This window comes from Temnothorax curvispinosus, unplaced genomic scaffold, assembly GCF_003070985.1.
Source record: "Temnothorax curvispinosus isolate PA1 unplaced genomic scaffold, ASM307098v1 QBEX01012224.1, whole genome shotgun sequence".
Classification (NCBI taxonomy): domain Eukaryota; kingdom Metazoa; phylum Arthropoda; class Insecta; order Hymenoptera; family Formicidae; genus Temnothorax; species Temnothorax curvispinosus.
In genome coordinates, this window is record NW_020222004.1 from 567 (window position 1) to 17,482 (window position 16,916).

Here is a 16,916-nt window from a genome sequence, read left to right on the forward strand (position 1 = left end):
CTCTAGCGAGTCGCCGTGTCGAATCTCCGTCTCTCTGTTCCCGGGCTCTCGCGATCGTTTTTTTCCTCTCCGGACTTCGTGTCCTTCGAGGAGTCGCTCGTCACGTTTTCGGTCGATTTGTGTTGTTAATTATTGTTTGAGTCATGCCTGTAACCTTCTCGCTTATCGTTACCTATGTTTATGTTTTCCCTATCTAACGTCTTTCCCTATTTTTCGACCTCGCTATTATTACTTATTTTCGAATCGAGTTGTTGCGGCGGCCAAGTATATAGCGATATAACCGCCACAGTAACATAAACCATGCCCCGACACATAGCTCGTCAAAGGACGAGACAATTGTAGGTCATAAATTATAGAAGTCTGTCATCGGCGCTCAATTCTATAATATTTGTATGTCTCTTTCATGAATAATTATCGGCTGGATGTACCTCCACAGAAAAAAAAAACAAAGAATTTGTCCGTCCCTATTTTTTACCATTATTTTGAGAGATACCCCCGCCACTAATAATAGTATATCTACACATCTGGTGAAACAAATCTCAAAATCTCAGGTACTTGCACTCATGCGCTTGTGCGTAAAAGAGTTTTGACTGTTTCTATCTTTACTCCCTCTCTCTCCACTTGAGCAGCTACGGGGACGGATGTTCCTGACACGTAGGTCGTCAAAGGGTTAAGGGCCCCTCAATTATACAATTGTAGGTCATAAATTATAGCTGCCTGTCATAGGCAAGCTATTCTATAACATTTGCATAAAAAACTCTTCGATACAAAATTTCTTTGGAACGCAGACATACTCAGCTATGTATGTAATATAATATAATATAATATATGTATGCATGTATGTATGTATGTGTGTATGTATGTATGTATGTATAATACTAATGGAAGGAATATTAATCACACATTTTTGTATTTTATATTTCAAATATTTATTTATTATATAATTTTTACAAAAGTTTGCCATTTATTATTTCCCTAAACATTTTGTCTCTAAAGTACGGCATGTCATCCTGCGTAAACGTTATCTCCCTGTTTGCACAGATGTACTCGGCGAACATGCAAGAGAATACACCACAATCGCTACCGTTTGTGTGTTGCGGAATGTTCTTGGCGGAATAAAATTCCCAATCACTCATATCATAAAGTTGTTTCTTTTTGTCAAGACTCTTGTTGGGGATTCCCCCAATTTAGTAATGTAAAAATTATATCTAACCGTTATATGTACTGCGATACTTTTCGTCTGCTTCTCACGCAAAATTACGATAAGTTCGGAACCGCCGGAAGAAGCCGATCCGCGCCGAAGGCGAGCGCGCGTCAGCATCCCCACGCGGCTCGCCCGACAGCCGGCCTCTCCCTTCCAACGAACCCACCGCGCCGCGGTATATAAGCCGGCGCTCCGACAGGACCCGCACTTCGTCTTAGCTCCGGCTCTCTGCTGCTTTCGACGAAGCCTACCCCATCCAATATCCCAGGGTACACGCAAAAAAAGGTCCGGTGTTCCGAGCCCCTACTGAGGGTTCTCAGAGGGTTCCCAAACTCCATCCAACTTACTCCCGACGGCCATGGTTCAGCGAGGTTGAGCGTACTCAGCCTCGTAACGAGGGTTCTCGTAGCCATCGCCCCGGGTATTCGCACATACCGATCGCGTTTCCGCCCGCGTGCAAATGTAACATCACGGACCGCGCCGAAGGAGTATAAAATAGGATAAAACCGCGTTTCGGTAAAGTCGCTCTTTATGTAACCCCGCGTTTCAACCACTACACGCCACAGCGCGCCGAGTGCATTCGCACTAATTTATCTGTATACCTCGCGTTTCGTCAGTTTTGGTTTAGGATATCGAATAAAGTTTATATGTATTATAAATCAATTGCTATCTTTTGGGCCTTCCACTCAAATTCCTAACAAGCGATCGAGTCCGCGTTCCACTGAAACCCCGGTCGTCTCAAAGTTAAAGGGCTGAACGAAGCCATTCGTAATTATCTCGCGTTCTCGCGGAACGGATTCGGCGATTCGTTCGGCGCGTTTATTGCGCGCCCGAACATAAAATTGGTCCTTCGAGCCGGATCGAGATATTCAGTGCAGCCCTTCAGCCGTTAACATGACTGCCGTGCCGGAAGTCTCAGCTACCATCAACGACCTCCTGGCTCAACAGCAGGTGTTGATGCACTCCATCACTCGAGCGCTCGATAACTTCAAAAAACTCGGAAGGAATAACTACACCGCTGCAAAGGTCCGAGCGCGAATCGCTAGCTCCAAAGAAGTCTGGACGCAATGCCTTTGCGTGCACTCGGTCCTCCTGCAAGTTATTCCGGAGGCGAAAAGGAGCACGTTCGACTATTTTCAAAACGAACTGTTTGATCAGGCCGAGAACATCCACTTGACGACGTTGGATTACATGGCCGAATGTCTGGAGGCACTCGCGCCAACGCCGCCGCCCCTGACAGCGAACCAGGCTCCGGGCGCCGCGTGCAGTCATGGGCCGCCTGCCTCCTCATTCTCACTGGCGCATCTGCCGCCCATCAACATTCCGCCATTCTCAGGGAAATATGAAGATTGGGAGACGTTCCGCGATCGCTTTACGTCCCTTATTATTAAAAATCCCGACCTCTCTGCATTTGCGCGAATGCATTTTCTCTAATCAAGCCTCGCCGGGCGGGCGCTTGAATCGATTCGAAGCATCCCAGTAACCGCGGATAACTTTGAACTTGCGTGGAAGGCCCTTGAGTCGAGGTACGAAAATAAGCGCCGATTAGTCGAGATGCATGTGTCCGCGTTATATAATTTGCCGAGCGTTTCCCGCGAATCCGCGAGCGAACTCAGCGAGCTTCGGGATAAAGCAAATCGCGCAATCACGTCGCTGAAGAATTTAGATCGATCCGAATCCGACATTCTCAGCGACATGCTTATGTATAGCGTCACGCAAAGGCTTGATCCCGCCACTCGGAAAGCGTGGAAACTAAAAGGCGGGGATGACGCGCGAATCCCAACATTCAGCGAACTCGATCGATTCCTCGATTCTCGTGCTCGCGCGCTCGAGGAATTGCATCCCGCGAATGTAGAAAAACAAACTCGCGCGCAGAAGGCGACCAGCGCTACAGCATCGGGAGCCTCTTCACTTTCGTGTCCGCTTTGTAAAGCATCTCACTTCCTACACAAGTGTCAAGTCTTTCTGAAGAAGAATCCGAGTCAACGATTGAAAGCAGTAAAAAAAAACGAATCGCTGTGTAAATTGCCTAAGCGACAAACACGCCGTACAGTTATGTCAAAGCAAATATTCGTGCCGAACATGTCGCAAAAGGCATCATTCGATGTTGCACGTCGACTCGGACACTTCTACCACGAAAGACACTTTTACCGCGAAAGATACGCCTGCCGCGGAAAATACTTCTGTCGCGACCACATCGATCCACGATGCCGCGCCCATCACGACATTATTCTCGAGCGCGAAAGTGTCGTCGATGCCTTCCGTGTTGCTCGCGACGGCAAGGGTAAGAGTCGGGTTTCCCTCCGAATCTCCGAACGATCGTACTCGCGTCGTTCGAGCGCTTCTCGATCAAAGATCAGAGATGACCTTTATTACCGAACGATTTAGGCAAGGCTTAAGATTGCGTCGCGTTAGAATGCCCGTCTCGATCTCCGCAATCGGAGGCGTCGACGCCGGAACATGTCGATACGCGGCCGAAATTCAGATCTCGCCGATCGGCCAAACTTCTCTTGAGTTCAAGACCACTGCGTCCGTCATGACAAGTTTAACGAAATACACTCCGTCGCCCGTAACGTCGCCCGTCCAATGGAGCCATGTAGCCGATCTCGCGCTCGCGGATCCGGATCCTACAAACTCGGACCCCATTGACATACTCATCGGTGCCGACCTGTACGGCGATTTGCTGCTCGACGGCATTCGAAAGGACTCCCGCGGTCAACCCCTCGCGCAGAATACCGTTCTCGGTTGGGTGCAGTCCGGCCCCGCGGCTGACCCACAAGCTCGTCCTCGAACAGTCACGGCTCAGCACTGTTCTAATACCCCGTCTCTCGACGAGGAATTCCGACGCTTCTGGGAAATCGAAGAAATCCCTCGCGCCATTCCACTGAGTCCGGAGGAGCAACAATGCGAAGATCACTTCCTCGCCACTCATTGGCGACGCTCCGACGGACGATACGTGATTCGCTTTCCGTTCAAAACCGGTCCCCCAATCGAGATCGGTAATTCTTATCACTCAGCTGAGCGACAGTTGAGAGGTCTTGAACGCAGGTTAAACGCCGATGAGAGAGTAGCGACGGAATACCGCGCATTTATGGAGGAGTACGAGCGACTCGGGCATATGAAGCGTGTACCGCACGACGCAGACACGTCGTCTCAATACGTCTACATTCCGCATCACCCCGTGATTCGCGAAAGTAGCACCACCACTCGGTTACGGGTCGTTTTTAACGCGTTTTTAACGCGTCGAATCCGACGAGCAACGGCACGTCGCTGAATGACCACTTGCTAACCGGGCAAAAGTTGCAGACCGACTTAGCTGCAATTCTACTAAGATGGATGCTACCTCGATACGTGTACTCCGCCGACATTACAAAAATGTATCGTCAAATCAAAATTGATCCTCGTGACGTCAACTATCAGCGAATCCTATGGTTCGATCGCGAATCTCGAACCATCATCGCGTTCATTCTGTTAGTCCTAACGTACGGAACGGTTAACGCTCCTCACGATGCGCTTCGCGTCCTGGAACAACTAGTTCGGGACGAGGGAGGCTCATTTCCGTTAGCGGTTCCGGTGATTCGAAAGGGCCGGTATATAGACGACTTTCTCTTCGGAGCGGACGACATACTGCTACTTCGTCAGACGCGCGATCAAGTATGCGCGTTACTGAGTCGGGGGCGGTTCGAATTACGTAAGTGGGCGAGCAACTCTCCGCAACTGCTGGCCGACATCGATGTCGAAAATCACGGATTAGCGTGTTCAAAAACATTGCAAGCCGATGAGCAATTGAAAGTGCTCGGAATAAGCTGGAAGCCTGCCCTCGACGTGTTCCAATTCGACGTTTCGCTCCCTCCGTCCATTCCAAAGACCAAAAGATCCAGAATGGGATAGAATATCCTTGGTAGCGAAAATCTTTGACCCGCTAGGGTGGGTCACGCCCGTGACAGTAAACGCAAAGATCTTTCTGCAACAACTCTGGCAGGCGAAAGTGGAATGGGACGAAGCCATCGCGAACGACCTTCTCGTGCAGTGCAAGACGACTCACGCATCCCTGGCGACGATCAATGGTCTTCACGTAGACCGTTGGGTACGATACGGTTCCGACACGGCGAACTGCGAACTTCACGGTTTCTGCGATGCCTCCACCGCCGCGTTCGCGGCCGCAGTTTATATTCGCGTCACCTCCGTGACGGGCGAGACCACTTCCAGGCTGCTCATCGCCAAGTCAAAGGTCGCTCCAATCAAATCCTTAAGTATTCCTCGGTTGGAATTATCTGCTGCCGTTCTATTGGCTCGGCTGTTAGAATTCGTGCGATCATCGCTACAACTAACTACCATACCTTGCGTCTGCTGGACGGACGCTCTCGTCGTGCTAGCATGGGTGACTCAACACCCATCAAAGTGGAAAACTTTCGTTGCGAATCGCGTCTCAGAGATACAATCCCGCGTCCCGTTCGCCACCTGGAGACACGTGCCAACCGAAGACAATCCGGCCGACTGCGCTTCTCGCGGCATTCTTGGATGCCATCTCGCGTCCCACCATTTGTGGTGGCAGAGACCTTCGTGGCTGAGACGTCCTACGAGTGAGTGGCCCGCTCAACGCGAACCGTTGTCTCACGATACGACGCTCGAGCAGAATCCGCGCGTCACCACGCATATAGTAAAGCCGGTCGAAAAGTGGGATTTAGCAGCGCGATACTCGTCGTGGCCGAAATTACTTCGAGTCACCGCTTATATCTTTCGGTTCGCATCTCGAACTCGCCGTATCAAAACTAACGTCAACGAGGCGAGTCCGCTCGCTCTCTCCGCGGATGAGTGCCGATTGGCACGCGACTTTTGGCTCAGACGAATCCAAGAAGAAGAATTTCCCGGCGAACGAGAAGCGCTCTTGAGCCAAAAGACAATCTCGTCGAAAAGTGCACTCATATCGCTCAATCCCTTTATCGGGGAAGACAAATTAATTCGCGTAGGCGGGCGGTTAGCCCACGCTCCGCTACCACTAAACGTGAAACACCCCATCATACTCTCCTCTCACCCTCTAGTCTCTTTACTAGTCCAGCACGCGCATATAAGGTCGCTTCACGCCGGCACGCAGCTCACACTCGCTACATTACGCCGGGACGTGTGGATTTTGCGCGCGCGAAATATAGTAAAGGCCGTAATTCACCGATGCGTAACATGTGCCCGCGAAAAGGCGGCAATTCCCACTCCGATAATGGGACAGCTGCCTCTCGTGAGAGTCTCCCCTTCCGCGCGCGCGTTTCAGCATTGCGGTCTGGACTACGCGGGCCCAATGCGTGTGCGCCCGATGTCCGGGCGTGGAGTCTCATCTCATAAAGCGTATATCGCAATCTTCATTTGCATGGCCACGCGCGCCGTGCACCTCGAGATAGTGGACGGCTACTCGACTCCCGCGTTTTTAGGAGCATATTCACGGTTCTGCGCCAGACGAGGCCTCCCCGCGTCGATCTACTCCGACAACGGAACAACTTTTGTCGGCGCGGACCGCGAAATTCAAGAAGCGTTTCGCGCGGCCCTACGCGATCCGAACTTTTTAAATCGAACCGCCTCCGATCAAGTTACGTGGCATTTCATTCCTCCAGCAGCCCCGCATTTCGGCGGGCTATGGGAAGCCGGAGTTCGAAGCGTGAAGCACCACCTTCGAAGAGTAGTGGGGGCTCACACTCTCACGTTCGAGGAATTCGCGACACTCCTGTGCAATATAGAGGCCTGTCTAAACTCCAGGCCGCTTGCCCCGCTCACCGATTCCGCTGACGAATATGAAGCGCTCACTCCCGGTCATTTCTTGATAGGCGCCGCGTTAACCGCGAGCCCCGAAGCCTACGTGCTTCATCTTAATGAAAATCGGCTCTCGCGTTGGCAAGTGGTCCGTCAGACGACAGAACGGTTCTGGAAGCTGTGGCAAACCGATTACGTCAACACGCTGCAGCAAAGAGCCAAGTGGCGAAAATCTGGAACGGAGCAAATCCGAGTAGGACAGCTCGTACTCCTACAAAACCCGTTACTTCCACCGTGCAAGTGGGAGTTAGGCCGCATAATCCAATGTCACGCGGGCTCCGATAATGTCGTACGAGTCGTAACAGCAAAGACCGCAACGTCCGACTTCAAGCGGACCGTTGTAAAAATCTGCGTATTACCAATCGATATCGAAAACGCCGAAACGCCTGCGTAACTTCGTACACCATGCCCTATGCACTTATTCGAATCGCCCAAACTTAGCGACCGCCTCGAGCAACGCGTCAGTTCAGCCATGCGATTTCGAAACGAAGGTTTCGAGGCGGGCGGTATGTTGGGGATTCCCCCAATTTAGTAATGTAAAAATTATATCTAACCGTTATATGTACTGCGATACTTTTCGTCTGCTTCTCACGCAAAATTACGATAAGTTCGGAACCGCCGGAAGAAGCCGATCCGCGCCGAAAGCGAGCGCGCGTCAGCATCCCCACGCGGCTCGCCCGACAGCTAGCCTCCCTTCCAACGAACCCACCGCGCCGCGGTATATAAGCCGGCGCTCCGACAGGAGCCGGCACTTCGTCTTAGCTCCGGCTCTCTGCTGCCTTCGACGAAGCCTACCCCATCCAATATCCCAGGGTACACGCAAAAGGAGGTCCGGTGTTCCGAGCCTCTACTGAGGGTTCTCAGAGTGTTCCCGAACTCCATCCAACTTACTCCCGACGGCCATGGTTCAGCGAGGTTGAGCGTACTCAGCCTCGTAACGAGGGTTCTCGTAGCCATCGCCCCGGGTATTCGCACATACCGATCGCGTTTCCGCCCGCGTGCAAATGTAACATCACGGACCGCGCCGAAGGAGTATAAAATAGGATAAAACCGCGTTTTGGTAGAGTCGCTCTTTATGTAACCCCGCGTTTCAACCACTACACGCCACAGCGCACCGAGTGCATTCGCACTAATTTATCTGTATACCTCGCGTTTCGTCAGTTTTGGTTTAGGATATCGAATAAAATTTATATGTATTATAAATCAATTGCTATCTTTTGGGCCTTCCACTCAAATTCCTAACAAGCGATCGAGTCTGCGTTCCACTGAAACCCCGGTCGTCTCAAAGTTAAAGGGCTGAACGAAGCCATTCGTAATTATCTCGCGTTCTCGCGGAACGGATTCGGCGATTCGTTCGGCGCGTTTATTGCGCGCCCGAACAACTCTCATTTTGTAAATATAGTTTTAGCGCAGCCAGACATTTCGGATTATCACTGCCCATACTGTCGTAATAGACAATTGTCTTATCGCAAAAATCTATTATTGCAATACACCAGTGAACGTCCAAATGTACAGGCACAACCACAAGATCCTGCGCAAATATGTCCACCTTCCTAGTCCATCGCTTTAGCGACGAGTGACCGCCCGACAGAAGTTTTGGGTAAAAAAACGTGTTCATCGCGTGCACTTTCAGATACGCGTCGGAAGATGTTCCTCTGGCGAGCAGGTTCATATAAAAGTTTATCACTTCGTCGTTCAGCCAATTTGAGTCGGCCAGCGTGTAGAGATCCTTTTGCGTGAGCTTCATTACGCAGCTATTACACGAATGGTGGACGATATATGAGATGTATGTCATGCATTACATCGATTGATGACAGCGATGATCAACACTTGTTTACAGTGCGAAAACATAAAACCGGCCCGCACGACCAGTTAATAAACTTAGACGGCTGTTTCTGTGGGAATTGCAGAAAGCCATTGTATACAATATTCCCATGCAATATATATCCTATTTGCACGAAATAGGATATATGTTGCACGGAAATGTGAAGCTTGAAATATCAACGTAAGTTTTAGTTTTTAAAATTATTATTATTATTTTTAATAAACCATTAATCTATTGTATTTTATTTTTACAGTTTCAGAAGGCTGGCTGATCGTTGTGGAGGTTTTAGTTGGTAGGAGTCCGACATAACCGCCCACCCCGCCCCACAAATTTAATATCACTACCATAGTCGTAGAAGAAATTCGCCTAGTAAACAGCATCCGCAATGCAGTGATTTTAGCGTGAGATAAAACATAGATATCTGTAACCAATTTTTATAACAATATTAATTTACCGACAAACGCATTTGGCTATCGAAAAACGTTTGCTTGAAACAAAATTGTAAAAGCGTAAATTATAATAAATTGTATTGATTTTATCAATTTTTCATATGCAACATAAATTATTTTCCCTTTTCAAATTATAATCTTATTTATAATAGGCAAATAAAATAATAAATAAAGTCATACTTTGTAAAAAAAAATAATTCTAAATCAATGGAAGCAAGAGTTACGCGTCTCAAAGTAGCAATCCGGCCTCTTACGCGTCCGTTCCTGTTTTCCACTCCCATTTCCCTACTACGGAGACTCTATAGTTTAAGTCACGTAAAATATTGTTTTTTGTTGATTTTTTTTTGTTGAACGTAGACCTAGAGAAAAAAAAAGGTCTTCGACGCCATCTCTTTCTGCGTTCAACTCCATAGTTTAAGTCATGTAAATTTTTTTTAAATTAAATGATTATATTAATTAAATTAGGTTATAAATAATTAAATTATGTTATAAATAATTAAATTAGGTTATAAAAAAAGCTATGCCGGTTCTGGATCAAGGCGTGGTACTCGCGCGGGGTGCGGGGCGAGGGGATCTCGGCGGCGCGGGGATCTCGGTGTGGAGAGAGGATGACGTCATCGGCGTTGCCGCCGAGATCCCTGCGCCGCCGAGATCCCCTCGCCCCGCACCCCGCACGAGCACCACGCCTTGATCCAGAACCGGCATAGCCTTACTACTGATCGTTGGTAATACAACAGCTGCAAACTTCAATTTGTTTGCTTTTCGAATATCCAAAATTTCCTTGTATTTTGTCAACGTTGCATCCGTAAACACATTGATTTTACCTTTTGCTGACTTGCAAATCACGCAAAACTTGTTAACTGAAGCCATTATTCGCAAATAATAACACGGCGTATTACACGATACAGTACTCAGTCTCTACTGATCGATACATTTCACAGGAAACTTCGAAAAACAAAATGTAAGCAAGGAAAGAAATAGAAAAACAGACAGAAAGAGAGAGAGAGAGAGGCAGAAAAACAGAAAGAGTAAAACTTTCTCTGTTTTTCGGCGGGCTACAAACAGCCGGTGTACTCAGGTAGACAATATTTAAGGAGACTGCCAAATTGCTTTTCCGATCAACAGTCACACTAATGCATTTATAATTTTGTGCATTAAAACTGCTATCTTATTATATTTCAGCTCTAACAAATTTATTTTTCATAAAGTGTTAAATAATATCCAGAGATATGCGGGCAACGAGCTACCGGCGCGCGGCGCGCTCGTGCAGACAACTTTAAAGGGGGTGCCAGACCAATTTTCCAGCCAGTACAAGTAGCCAGACTTATTTTTTTATAATTTTATATATTTAAACTACCATCTTGACAAGTTACAGCTCTAATCAAATGATTCTACAAATCGACTTTTTACAACGACTTTGGGAGGATGCCAGACTCATTTTCCAGTGTCAGTTGCATGCCAGACTCTTCTAAAACATTTTTTTATACAAAAAACAATAAATATATAAAAGCTCAGCACTAATCAAATTCTTCCAACATAAGTGTTTTTTCGACAAAATCAAAGGCGCCGCAACGCCCATTCCAGCGAGACAGCGCAGCCAGACTCTGCATTTCATCAACAACACTATTAAAACAAGAGAAATTACTTTGTTCCTAGACTAATCAAATCGCTGACACTTTTGTGTCGCTACCTCCCGGGCTAGTAGAATCTTGCTGTATCATCTTCTGCAACCGCCATCTTGAAAGATCTTCCATCTGAAGAAACTTAAATCATGTTGTCAAGATACTCATACTTCGATAGAAACGTCTTAAATAATACTCACAATAACCTCCAAATAAGATTACTCTCTCAATTGATTCTCAAAAGACTTCTTGTATAATAATTCTTGATATCATTAAGTCATATCTAACGGATCTTGCATTCAGATGTATTAATATTTTAATACCTTAATAATGTTTTGACTAAATACTTAAAGATCTGTCAAGTAGTTATGAATTTTGCATATATATGAAAAGGATACTAATTATTTACGTTGAAAGATAAGAAACTTTAATCTTTTGAAATATTATTTTGAACGTCTTATTTATATAAATAAATGTATTCTAATATGTTAGTTTTAAGAATAATTGTTGATTAGAAAGTCATTATCTAACTCTTAATATTAAATCCCTTAATATTCATGAAGAAATATATATTAAAATCTAATTTAAAACCACTAGTTTTCTTGTCACTAAGAAATTGAAAATACTTAAACTATTTAACTATAATAAGACAAAGACATTTAAGTCAAGCATCAGTTTATTGCCTCTTCGTATAAATCTTATAAAGAAATATTCTGAAATGATTCTTTGAATTCTTAATTGTAAATCCCAAACTCAAAAACATATAACTTATTAAGTAAATATCAATATCCAAGATAACGACCTTCTTTATTTCTAATCATGTTATGTTGGAATTGTGAATTGTTTCTCATATGTAAACTATTATGACATTTATGAAAATTATATCTTTCTTCCTATAAAAACTGAGAGTTGAGAGTTATTCGGTTGTGTGTTTGTCCTTCTCTATATAGTATTCATTTTGATCAGGCTTGGATAAAGCTTGTGCAATCGGCAGTGGAAATATTTACCAACAAACCACTGTTTATGCAAGAGAATGTTGCCGTTAAGACATTGATAGGAGATGAGGATAGCTGTACGATTGCTTCAGTTAGAAAAGCAGCTTCTTTTAAGGTGAAAAAATAGTCAGATTACAATCATATAAAAAAAAGTTTTACGAGTAGTATGTATACAATGAAATTGTCTCCAGTCCTTATCGATTACTTTGGTAAAAATTTTTGCGATTGCCATAAAACGAAATAAGGGAGATGCCGTGAAGGTTGAACAATCTTTGCAAGCAGTCGTACCTCATGCATACGGTGATCACACTCTATGCGGTGATTGGTGTAAGGGTACTGTTAATGAAAATTATGTTCATAAGAATCTCCCACAAGGTAAACCTTTAACAGATCCTGATTTGAAAATTTGACTAAACAAAGTGATTTGTCGTTATGCTGCGAGCTCTGAAAAAATAGCTCAGTGTGGTTCAACTCAATCGAACGAATCACTCAACCCAATAATAGCCTCTAAAAACCTAAAGTCAAGGCATTACGCAGGATCTGAATCACTGTGTTTCCGGGTAAGTGCAGCTGTTTGAAATGGTATGACTTTTCAGCCATCCGATGCTAGTTCGCGTGAAGAATCCGAATCCCGGTTTTAAGAATGTTTCGAAAATGTGTACTAATTAAAATGAAAACGTAAATAGCTTCAAACGAAAAATATTTATTTTACACGTACTGAAGATATCTTTGTAAATTACGCAGAGCAGCAGGATGAAACGTCAGCCGAATCGGATTGTAGACAAAATTGTGTAAATATCCTTAATTAATGTTATCTGATAAAAGAATAATAAACAAACCGCAGGTTTAGTCGCAATGGACACAATACATTTTAAGCGAGTGTGATCGCTTGATATGGAAAGCAAACATATATAGTATAACGAAATATCTTAATAATATATCACACACGTAAATCTAGAATATGAGTTAGCCAAATAATAAACGCTATTGATTAGTAATCGTAAAGTAGAGAACGCAATGAAAATCGAAGGATTTAAGAACTAATTATCAACACAAAATCGTGAATGTTCTAGTAAATAACACTAAAAGAAAGGTTATCACTTGTCAAAATAAACGCAAAGAATCGGAATATCTAATTAATTCACATATCTATTTTTGGTACGTCGAAAGTCAGGACAAATGTTATAATGAAAAATATGTGATGAACGCAAAAGATATATAAAAGGAAATTCGACACGTGCCGTTCACACGAATACATCGAGATCTATAACGTAAATGCACGCCATTAACACGGAAACACCGCGTGGGCTTTTTCACGACCGAATAATATAATCCGCACTATTGAAAGTAATTCGTATAGCAGCCGTAAGACCAACTTATCCGAAGCTTGTTGGAAAGGCATTAACGAGGCGTGAGACACGCTTATCCGAGAATATTCGATCGGAAATAAACAGATGTACTTAGCATTGAGGCAAACAGCTAATTCGCCGGGCAGACAATCTGGGATGTGGCCTCGCAATCCTCGCAGGGGCAAGCGTCGTCTCGTCCTTAGCTGTGAATACGTCGTACTGCTTCCTTAACTTTATCTCCTCGGGAATGTAATTCGTCCTTTTTGTATCTTCTGTATCTAACGCACGCACGCACGGTGTAACGTTCGCATACAACTGTTCCGAAATATATCCCTTATACACCGGGAATACACGATTATGCGGACCGAGGAATTCAGCGATTCCCGAAACGATGCTTTCGCTACCGAATATTGCGACGATCTGCCGCGCGCGCTTTCTTCGCAGCAAGCACGGACCGGAATCAACAAAACACGATCGGCCTAACTTTCCTAGCCGCGCTCCCCTGGCCTTTGTCGCTACCCGAGCGCTGTTGCTAACTTCTTCTATCTCGCTCTATCTTACAACTATCTAAACAGCAGCTATCTGCCAAAAAAATATTGGCTGCCAATATTCTACTTCGGTTTTCGAAAAAATGGGATATCTGCAAAGCAACAAAAGTATTGCGACGAGAAAACAAAAGGATGTACTTCGTCAGATAAAATCCAATCATAACAATAAAATTTCGACCAAAACACGGAGGCAGGTTTTAAAGAAATTACGAGCATAAAAATGCAGTTTGCAATAGGAAAGAGGGTATCACCTACGAAAGCGGCTTTGCTCTCAATGAAGTCTCGAATTTTATCATCCTAAAGTTTCTACACAAAAAAAAGTTGACCTGCAATCTTGTAAGGTTTTAATTTATCATTTAGAAACAACTGGTACTGCTCTCCAAGACGAAATCGTTCAAGTAAGTCCTGATATATTTCAGAAAAGCTTATTGCAATAAATGAAAATTTATATATTATTTTCTTTCTTAGATCGCAGTCGAAGCATTCACAGATACGCGTTCTTTTAACGCTTATATTATTCCATTTAAACAATTTCAAAAACAGCATCACAGATCACAGGGCTTCGCGTTTTGCAAGGCGAACTGTAACTGTACGAAAATCGTGTAGAATCGGTATCCGCAAGAGTTGCTTGTCAACAATTTTGGAGTATTGTCGAAGTTTTGAATGCCCCCTTATTTTAGTTGCTCATAACGGTTTCACGATTTTCTATTATAAGTTCTTTATTCTTAATTATGTAATTGCCTATAATACTTGAATTTTTTACGTAGATTTGACAATCCAAGAATAACAAGGTTGATGCAACAATGCCAATTATACGATGAATAAAGTGGTATTGTAAAAGAATTTGCTGATTCTTTGAGAATTTTCCGCCAGATTCTTCCAGAAAGAAAAAAACAAAAAAGAAAATTCTCAGTCAATGGTTTATTACATGATTACCTTCCCGAAGAAAATTCGCCGTCGCTTCATAATGCGATAGATGATGTTCGAGTTCTAAAAAAATTAATTCATGAGATTATAAAGTCTGAGGCTGTAATAAAAAAATATGCAAAAAATATTTTGGAAATCAACGAAGAGGAGTTAAAAGCGACAAAAACTACGAATAAGGCTTCTTTGCAACAATATAAAGATAAATTATCCAGTAGAATAATAAATAAGATGGCCGAAGCTGGCATCACTCAGCACGTTATGCAGCTTGCTTTTGAAAATAATGGAAAAGAAGGACTACGCGTGTTATTCTCTGAAAATGTTAATGGCAAACCAAGAATAACCAAAGATAAAAATATTTAAAAAAAATTTACAGTCTATTTCCTAGCGATTAGTTTTATCTAATGTTCTTTAAATTTAAAAATCCGCATTATTGACATTTTTTATTTTATAAATATTGATATTATTAGTTTGGATTTTTGTTCAATATTGATATTATTAGTTTAGATTTCGTTCAATAATTATGAAATGTTTATTTTGTTGGAAATTAAAATTATATATTTTTTATAACATGTTTTTTGTTCAGTTCTCTGAATTAACAACTAAATAAAATATGTGAAATTTTTTAAATATAATATCCTTTTATCCCATAATAATAAAATTAATAATAATTTAATTACAATATTATGGCTAGAACTTTATATATTAATACTCTTTGTGACATGCAGTCTTTCGACCCGTTTGAATTTTGCGCGTCGAACAGCTGCTCGTTCGCAGAGCAGCTGCTTGTTCGCAGGATAGACATTTTACTTCCGTGACACGCACATGCATCATCACTTTCTCGATCAAATATTTCTTAAAAATCCATGGCGACACACAACTTTTCATATACCACTGGAAAGTGATTTCATCTTTCAGTGATCAGTTTTTTATTAACATCTCTAATTTTTCTTAAAAGATATCATATCATTTCCGATAAAAATTCAATAACCTCCCATAAGAGCTATGTTAAAAAATGATTTTTTATATTGCTTGTTTGCAATAATTTACATGGCAACAGGGTCTCAAATTTTAAGAGATGGTTTATTATATGTTAAACCCACACAGCACACTGTATCCTGAGAATATCCCAAATTGACCAAGATTTCCAAATACGATCCCACGGATATCACAGCAGGTGATCCCGGGATATTCCAATAAGATATCGTGAGATATCCTATTATGATCTCAGGATATCTAAATATTCTGCCATATCCGTTGGCTTTGCATAAAGATATCTTACGAGATCTTCTGAAGAATATCCTTTAGGATATCTTATGCTTTGCATAAGATATCTTAAAACTATAAAAAGATTAATTGCACGTCATTTATTATTATACAATCATATATTCTTGAATTAACTTCATAATTACATAATTAATTCTTGTTCGAGAGCACGCGGTTGCGCGAGATAGCGCGAGGTAACGAGACGACCACAAAAGCAAGGAACAAGTACCGATTGCAAAATAAACAAATATATTTAATAATGTCTAATATGTACAAGTATTTACAGTTCTTTCCCCTTTTTCAAGGAAGCCGTGGAGCGCGCACAGAAGCTACGGCTAGCGATGCGGCGACAACGTTCTAAACGCGGAACAGCGGTGTGCAAAGCGAAGTACGAAAGCGGGTTTTCTATGATCTGCGAGCGAAATCGTTTCCGCGGCGCGGCGACGGTCCTTTTAACACCTCCGAGGCGAAACTCCCTCCCTGCAGATTTCCCAGAATTTCGGGAGGGTGATTGGCCGTCGGAGTCCCGCGTCATGGAGCTGACGTCACCGGTTTCACGTGGCGACCCGACGCGCGACGGGGTCGTCACCTGTTTTCGAGTGCTTTGTGTATAGCATGGATCGTTCCTTTGTTCTAGCGTTGTTGTTTGACTTTATTATCGATAACAATGTTAAAGTTTCTAGAAAGCTAATCCCGAAAGATCCATGCTATACCGAATATTTCCGTGACAATTCTTACGCGACAATTTTACGCAAACATTAGTCACTTTCACTTTATAAAATATTAGGACGAAATTTACTGCAAGCATGCATGTGCTGACATGCAGCCGAACGCGACTTTGTCGCGATGCTAAGTTTGCGATCTCAAACAATTCTATAATTGAAAAATGTGAAACACTATTTTTTGGAAAGTATTGTATTATGTAATATATTATA

At 43.5% G+C, this 16,916-nt stretch overlaps 1 protein-coding gene across 1 annotated transcript; it reads right to left on the minus strand.

Annotated features, from left to right (window-relative positions):
* Positions 1 to 720: 720 nt before the first annotated feature.
* LOC112462306 (sentrin-specific protease 1-like) lies at positions 721 to 8,750 on the minus strand. Its single transcript, XM_025028017.1, has 4 exons — positions 8,447 to 8,750; positions 3,840 to 4,054; positions 982 to 1,166; positions 721 to 736 (listed from the first exon to the last, which is right to left on the minus strand). The coding sequence occupies exons 1-4, from the start codon at positions 8,748 to 8,750 to the stop codon at positions 721 to 723; spliced, it is 720 nt and encodes a 239-aa protein (XP_024883785.1).
* Between the last annotated feature and the right edge of the window lie 8,166 nt (positions 8,751 to 16,916).

Excerpts from the sequence above, each read along its gene's own strand:
- LOC112462306 (XM_025028017.1), bottom strand. The coding sequence starts at position 8,750 with ATGAAGCTCACGCAAAAGGATCTCTACACGCTGGCCGACTCAAATTGG. Across the intron at positions 4,055-8,446 it reads GACAATTGTCTATTACGACA|AAGCGTCGGAATTCCTCGTC; the intron begins GTATGGGCAGTG and ends TCGATTTCCCAG. Across the intron at positions 1,167-3,839 it reads AGTATGTCAATGGGGTCCGA|AGTCTTGACAAAAAGAAACA; the intron begins GTTTGTAGGATC and ends ATCCCCAACAAG.